General features: G+C 48.3%; 1 protein-coding gene across 2 annotated transcripts; it reads left to right on the top strand.

Annotated features, from left to right (window-relative positions):
* On the top strand, positions 1-6711 carry ZNF256 (zinc finger protein 256). Of its 2 annotated transcripts, XM_050768604.1 has the most exons (3): positions 1-285; positions 3493-3619; positions 4893-6711. In XM_050768604.1, exons 1-3 carry the CDS (start codon positions 253-255, stop codon positions 6614-6616), a joined length of 1884 nt encoding a protein of 627 aa, XP_050624561.1. In that variant the 5' UTR covers positions 1-252; the 3' UTR covers positions 6617-6711. The 2 variants fall into 2 exon arrangements, with proteins under 2 accessions (XP_050624561.1, XP_050624560.1); XM_050768603.1 differs by lacking the exon at positions 1-285 and having other exon boundaries at positions 2124-3619.
* Positions 6712-8088: the final 1377 nt, after the last annotated feature.

Genomic DNA, 8088 nt, shown 5'->3' with positions numbered 1-8088 from the left:
AGCGCACGCGCGGTCGCGGCGGGACTTCCGTCGTCCTCTTCGTGGCGGTCGTTTTGGCATTTGTCCGGACTCTTTCCTTGGTAGAAAGCAGCGGAGCGATGAGTCAGCATCATCCGTGACTGACTGAGAAGGCGCAAAAGGAGTCTTCCTCGCTGCACAGAGGCGAAGCCGAGGTTCGGCGGCGCCCGGGGTACCCCGGCCCGGCCCGGAATAAGGACTTCCTCTCTTGTCCCGCTCCGCCCACAGAGTCCGATGGCGGCGGCTGAGCTGACGGCCCCGGCCCAGGTATGTGCCGCATCCTCCGGACCTTCCCCGCCCTCCCCACGCGAGTCGTAGCACCCCGAGGGCGCCTGGTCGCGGCCTTGCAGCCCAGGACAGGACATGGGGGCTCGCCGGAGGGGCGCCCGTTTCCAACACCTGGTGTGCTAGGAAAGGGAGGGCGCGACTGCAAGGGGTCCCTGATGAGAGGCGCCACCGAGCCCTGGGGCACAGAGGTGACACAGCTAGTGCGAGGGCACCCGACTCCGAGGCCAGGCATGGGGCGTCAGGGAGGCCTGAGCCCATTTAATACCGCCATGGATGCCCTTCTTTGAGGCCTGGCTCTTTCCACGTTTCCCTTGGCTGTAGAGGGGGTTATGAAACCTACGCCAGGAAGGGGAGGGTTTTCCAGTCTCTCACTAGCCTTAACTCCCATCCACAGGTTCTCTGGGTTGCGGAGTGCCATTCCCCCAACCCTTAGTTCTGAAGACATTGGGTGAACCCCAAGCCCAGGGTTCTCTGTCCATGTTAGTCTGTATATAGAGTTGTTCCAATTTCTGACAGCCAATATGAACAGGTGTGGGAGGTTTTTCCAGAAAGGTACAAGATGTGCAAATGCTTAGGTGCAGTACGGAGCTGGAAGCATTTATGAAGCCACAAGTCTCCTTGCTTTCTGGTGGGAAGCAAAGAACAGGAGGATAGGCGTCTGGACGGCAGTGGCTGCCTGAGAAGTTGAGTGTGTTTTCAGGAGGTAATAGCAAGTGTGAATCAAAAAGTAATTTACCAAGGTCTTCACAGGCTTCATCTGTGTGCACAGTGGGGCACAAACTGTGGGGTTGAGGGAGAAGGAAGAAAAATCAGGGTAGACTAGTCCAAGTGAGGGTTACTGGCCCAGGATCGTGGTTTAGGAGATGTGGTTAGATTCTGGATGCGCGGTTTCAAAAGGGACAACTAAATTACATAATGTAGGTGGTGAGGGAGTGAAACCGAGGATTCAGAGAAGACCCCCGGGTTTTTGGTATTAGTAGCTGTAGGGAAAGAAGTTTAATCAACTAAGATGAAAAAATTGGCAATAGGAGTAATATTCACTAGGGATATCAGGTTTATTTGGGTCATGCTAAGAGTCACATCTTTCAGAGCCTACTTAATGCAGGCGTTAAGTGGGCAGATGAACACGCAGGTCTTGAAATCTAGGGAGTAGTGACCAGGCGCGATGGCTCACGCCTGTAATCCCAGCACTTTGGGAGTCTGATGTAAGTGGATCAGAAGATCGAGACCATCCTGGCTAACACGGTGAAACACCGTCTCTACTAAAAATAGAAAAATTAACCGGGCCTGGTGGTGGGCGCCTGTAGTCCCACTTACTAGGGAGGCTGAGGCAGGAGAATGGCGTGAACCCGGGAGGCGGAGCTTGCAGTGAGCCGAAATCATGCCATTGCACTCCAGCCTGGGCGACAGAGTGGGACTCCGCCTCAAAAACAAAACAAAACCAAAAAAAAAACCAGTAGTTCAGGGTGCAGATATTCAAGATGTGGCTGTTGTGTGCACTGAGGTGAGTGAGCTGTGGGTCACAGGCGGGACAAGCTCTAGATTTTGGTTGTAAAGCTGTTAGTGGGCCAAGATGGGGAGGAGGATGATGGAGTAAGTGGTCATGAAGGCAGGGTATGAAAAAGACAGTGTAGTTTGGCAGGGGCCAGGGCTCCCAGGAGAAGAATGGACATGAGACAGCTGCAAATGCATAGGCCACTCAGGACAGAACTTGTGCTTATTCACCACTTTGTGGGTATCCAGGATTTTGTGATAACTTGATGGGGCCTGGGTGTTTCTTTTTTTTTTTTTTTTTTTTGAGATGGAGTCTGGCTCTGTCGCCCAGGCTGGACTGCAGTGGCCGGATCTCAGCTCACTGCAAGTTCCGCCTCCCGGGTTTACCCCATTCTCCTGCCTCAGCCTCCAGAGTAGCTGGGACTACAGGCGCCCGCCACCTCGCCCGGCTAGTTTTTTGTATTTTTTAGTAGAGACGGGGTTTCACCGTGTTAGCCAGGATGGTCTCGATCTCCTGACCTAGTGATCCGCCCGTCTCGGCTTCCCAAAGTGCTGGGATTACAGGCTTGAGCCACCGCGCCCGGCCGGGCCTGGGTGTTTCATTCAGGCTGGAAGATTAAATTAATGTCATGTGGTCATTTGTGAAAGTCATTGTGTGTGAGATGAGCGACCAGTGAGGCTGGGATTTAAAGGAGCTTTAGGTGTATAGTGACTGCTAAGGGGATGGTAAGTGCAGCACAGAAGTTGAATAGGGCCATGGCGTGAACCCGGGAGGTAGAGCTTGCAGTGAGCTGAGATCTCGCCACTGCACTCCAGCCTGGGCGACAGAGCGAGACTCCGTCTCAAAAAATAAATAAATAAATAAACTGTTGACCTCATTTGTCCAGTGTCACGTGTCTGTATTTGGCTGTTGGTTATCCACTCTCTTTTTTTTGGCGGGGGGGGGACTCAGTCTTGCTCTGTCACCCATGCTGGAGTGCAGTGGCACGATCTCGGCTCACTGCAACCTCCACCTCTCCACCTCCTGGGTTCTAGTGATTCTCCTGCCTCGCCTCCCAAGTAACTGGTACTACAGCCCCGTGCCACCACGCCTGGCTAATTTTTTGTATTTTTAGTAGAGATGGGGTTTTACCACGTTAGCCAGGATGGTCTCGATCTGCTGACTTCGTGATCTGCCCACCTCAGCCACCCAAAGTGCTGGGATTACAGGCATGAGCCACTTTGCCCGGCCCAGGTTATCCACTCTTTCACCCAGGTAGCATGTGGGGAGGCCAGGATTTGGTATGGAACGTAGTGGTGGTCACGGTCATATGGCAGTGGGATGTGGAGACCTGAGGTATATGCAGTATAATGAATGATACGCACTTGGAGAGGGAGTGTACCTGATGGCCCCAGTGCCCCCACTGAGACTTACGTGACCTTGGTGATACCAGAGGAATGCTTGTCAGGAAGGAGTGGTTGCCCTTATGCCACGCCCACAGCTTAGATACATGTATTTGTTCACCTGCCTCTTGTTACTGATGGCTGCAACCGGTGACCAAGAGCCCCATTAGGAGACGACAGCACCAGTTGACTGCTTTCTCCTCTGAGTTGGGGAGCTTGGAGAGAGGATGGGGTAAATGTGTGAGGGGAAGGATTATGGATCCTGAGAGGAGGAACCGTTTGTGGTTTCATCTGTCCCCATCCTGGCAGGGCGTTGTGACATTTGAGGACGTGGCTGTGTACTTCTCCTGGAAGGAATGGGGTCTTCTTGATGAGGCTCAGAAATGCCTGTACCATGATGTGATGCTGGAGAACTTGACACTTACAACCTCCCTGGGTAAGGTGCTCACACCCACCTCTGTGCCCCGAGCTAGTCTTTGCTCTTACCCTTTCCCCAGGGACAGATATGTCTTCACAAGAGGACCCTTGACACAGCTTCCTGTTCCTGGGTAGGTGCTGCAGTTGGTAGGGCTAAGGTTGCATGTTGCCTACTTTTCTCCGTGAGCAGGCAACACCTGCTTCCCTTTCATGTGGAAAGATTCAGAGTCAGGCTTCTTATAGTCAGCCTCATGGATCTCACCTTGTTTGCGTCTCCCTGACCAGGTGGCATTGCCCAGATCTGAGGCTCCTGGAGGCCCTGGAGACCCAGGTTCTACTTCCTTCCTCTAGGGTACACTTCCTCACGCCTGCCTCTGCCAGCAGTTATGTGGGCTATGAGTGGCTCTTGCAAAATCCTCCTCTGAATTTCTCCTTGTATTGTTTTCTTTTCCTGTGGGCTATCATATGCAGAGTCATTCTGGGCTGGTCTTGGGTACTTGCATATTCCAAGTTCCATGTTCTTGATCGTAGGGGTCAGGTGGACAGGCCCTATGGTTCCAAGGATGGCTGTGATTCCCCACAGCAAGGTGGACTCAGAGGGATCCTGGCCCTAGGGACCGCCTAAAGGAGGACATTCTGTCCGGGTTATGTCCAAATCATACCAGAAACATATCCTGTTTGACTAATATTTTGGTGCTAATGACATTTGGGGCCAAACCTCATTACTGCCTTTTCTTTCCCATTCTGGACACTTAGCCTGCTTGTCAGCTCTATACCTGGTTTCTGTGTCTCTTACTTGCAGCCCGGGGTTAATCCCCACATCTCTGGACTCCATGTCTCACCCATTTTTCTCACCGCCTTATCTGCAGTGCTCTTCAGTGTTGGCCCCTACATAGTATGTTATGAGGTGTCCAATGTCCACGTATGTCAGCTGCTATTTTGTTGTCACATTTTCTTGGACCAGGACACATACCTGTACACAATGCACGTGTTAGCAGGAGAACAGATCTCACTGAAAATTGCTGTAGAGGAATGAGTTGTGTATCCTGCTTCTTCTCCATGTTTCTCATCCCATGGCTGTGTTTTTTAACTCAGGAGCCCTCCCCAGTTCCGTGATCTTTAGAGGCCCATTTCTGCTAGGCAGCCCCATCTTAAACTTGAACCCAACACCTTGGTCCTGGAAACAACCCCGTGGACTCAGTTCCTGGGTTTGTTGGATGCACCTTTGTCTGTGGGCTACCCCTACGCCACTAAAGTCAGCATGCTCTTCACCATCATTTTCTTTCTTTCAGGTGGTTGTGGAGCAGGGGATGAGGAGGCACCTTATCAGCAGAGCACTTCTTCACAGCGGGTGTCACAGGTTAGGCTTCCTAAGGCCCTTCCTTCTCCCCAGAAGACCAACCCCTGTGAGATATGTGGCCCAGTCTTGAGAGAGATTTTGCACTTGCTTGAGCACCAGGGAACACACCATGGTCAGAAACTGTATACAGATGGGGCCTGTAGGAAACAGTTACAATTTGCTGCATACCTTCATCAGCACCAGAAGCAGCACGTTGGACAGAAGCACTTCAGAAGCAATGGGGGCAGAGACATGTTTTTGAACAGCTGCACATTTGAAGTATCTGGGAAGCCCTTTACTTGCAAGGAGGTTGGGAAGGATTTCCTGGCGAGATCAAGATTTCTTCAGCAACAGGCTACTCACACCAGAAAGAAGTCAAACAGAACCAAGAGTGCAGTGGCCTTTCACAGTGTAAAAAATCATTACAACTGGGGAGAATGTGTGAAAGCTTTCAGCTACAAACATGTACGTGTTCAGCACCAGGGAGATCTCATTAGGGAAAGATCTTACATGTGCAGTGAATGTGGGAAATCTTTTAGCACAAGCTGTAGCCTCAGTGATCATTTGAGAGTTCACACTTCAGAAAAGCCTTATACATGTGGGGAATGTGGGAAATCCTATAGGCAAAGCTCGAGCCTTATTACGCACCGAAGAGTTCACACTGGAGTAAGACCTCATCAATGTGATGAATGTGGAAAATTATTTAACAGGAAGTATGATCTTCTTATACATCAGAGAGTTCATACTGGAGAAAGGCCTTACAAGTGCAGTGAATGTGGGAAATCCTTTAGCCATAGCTCCAGCCTCATTACACACCAGAGAATTCATACTGGAATGAGGCCTTATGAGTGCAGTGAATGTGGGAAATCCTTTATCCATAGTTCTAGCCTTATTACACACCAGAGAGTTCACACTGGTACAAAGCCTTATATGTGCAGTGAATGTGGGAAATCCTTTAGCCAGAGCTGTCACCTCATTAAACACCGGAGACTTCACATTGGAGAAGGGCCTTATGAGTGTAGTGAATGTGGGAAATTGTTTACTTATAGATCTCGTTTCTTCCAACACCAGAAAGTTCATACTGGAGTAAGATCTCATGAATGTCATGAATGTGGAAAATTATTTAGCAGGAAATTTGACCTCATTGTACATGAGAGAGTTCACACAGGAGAAAGGCCATATGAGTGTAGTGAATGTGGAAAATCCTTTACCTGTAAATCCTACCTCATCGCACACTGGAAAGTTCATACTGGAGCAAGGCCTTATGAATGTGGGGAATGTGGGAAATCATTTACCCATAGCTCTACACTCCTTCAACACCAGAGAGTTCACACTGGAGAAAGGCCTTATGAGTGCAATGAATGTGGGAAATTTTTTAGCCAGAGCTCCAGTCTCATTAGACATAGGAGAAGTCACACCGGAGAAAGGCCTTATAAGTGCGGTGAGTGTTGGAAATCCTTTAGTAACCGCTCTAGCCTCGTTAAACACCAAAGAGTTCACACTGGAGAAAGGCCTTATGAATGCAGTGAATGTGGAAAATCCTTTAGCCAGAGCTCTAACCTCAGTAATCACCAGCGAGTTCACAGTGGGGAAAGGCCTTATGAGTGTAGTGACTGTGGAAAATCTTTTACCTTCAACTCCAACCTCCTAAAACATCAGCATGTTCACAAGGGATAAAGGTTAGGTAACACACATAGGGCTGTTGTGGACTGAGAATTGTCCCTGCAGAATTCATAGATGTAAATAAACAAATAAATATGTATTTTCAATAACCATGCTTTATATCTAGTATATGTTATCTGAATTTTGTTTTATACAAATAAATTTATATGTGTACATACTACTTTGTCTCTCTTATGTCCACACATAAAACCAAATGGTTTCTTTTTAAAAAAAAATCTTTATTTTTAAATGGACAAATTATAATTGTCCATGTTCCTGGAGTACATAGTGATGTTTTTTTAATACCTATAATTTAGAGTGATCAGAGTAATTAGCATATCCATCATCTCAAACATTCGTCTTTCCTTTATATTGGGAACATTCAGTCTCAATTGCCATTCTCCCAACAACCTGAAATTATATATTATTAACTTTAGTTCTCCGGTAGTGGTATAGAACACTAGAACTTATTCCTCTTGTCTAGTTGTAATTTTGTAGACTTTAACCAATCTTTGTCTATTCCTGCCTACCCACTACCCTTCCCAGCCTCTAGTATCCTCTGTTCTACTTTTTACTTCTAAGAGATCAACTTTTGTTTTGTGGGGGTGGGGGACAGTCTTCCCCTGTCTCCCAGGCTTTTTTTTTTTTTTTTTTTTTTTGAGACGGACTTTTGCCCTTTTTGCCCAGGCTGGAGTGCAATGGCACAATCTTGGCTCACCGCAATTTCTGCCACCCAGGTTCAAACGATTCTCCTGCCTCAGCCTCCCGAGTAGCTGGGATTACAGGCATGTGCCACCACCCCGGCTAATTTTATATTTTTAGTAAAGACATGGTTTCTCCATGTAGGTCAGGCTGGTCTTGAACTCCCAACCTCAGGTGATCCACCCGCCTTGACCTCCCAGAGTGCTGGGATTACAGGCGTGAGCCAGCGCACGTGACTTTTTTTTTTTTTTAAGCTTCCACATACGAGTGGGAATGTGCATGTTTATGTTCCTGGCTTATTTCTCTTAAATAGTGTCCTCCATTTCCGTCCATGTTGCCTCAGGTGACAGGATTTCATTCTGCTCTTTGAATAGTATTCCTTTGTGTGTATAAACCACATTTTCTTTATCCATTTATCTGTTGTTGGACATCTAGGTTGATTCCATATTTTGGCTGTTGTGAATAGTGCTGCAGTAAACAGGGTGTCAATGTGTCTCCAATGTGATCATTTTCTTTCCTTTGGATAAAATCCCAGTAGGGGGATTGCTGGATGATATGGTAGTTGTATTTGTAGTTTTTTTGTGTGTTCTTTTGTTTTTTGAGACGGAGTCTCACTCTATTGTCCAGGCTGGAGTGCAGTGGCGTGATCTCGGCTCACTGCAACCTCTGCCTCCCGGGTTCAAGTGATTCTCCTGCCTCACCCTCCTGAGTAACTGGGATTACAGCTGTGTGCCACCACGCCCAGCTAATTTTTGTATTTTTAGAAGAGACAGGGTTTCACCATG

This window comes from Macaca thibetana, chromosome 19, assembly GCF_024542745.1.
Source record: "Macaca thibetana thibetana isolate TM-01 chromosome 19, ASM2454274v1, whole genome shotgun sequence".
Taxonomy (NCBI): Eukaryota; Metazoa; Chordata; class Mammalia; order Primates; family Cercopithecidae; genus Macaca; species Macaca thibetana.
This window is presented reverse-complemented; position numbering and strand designations above follow the sequence as displayed.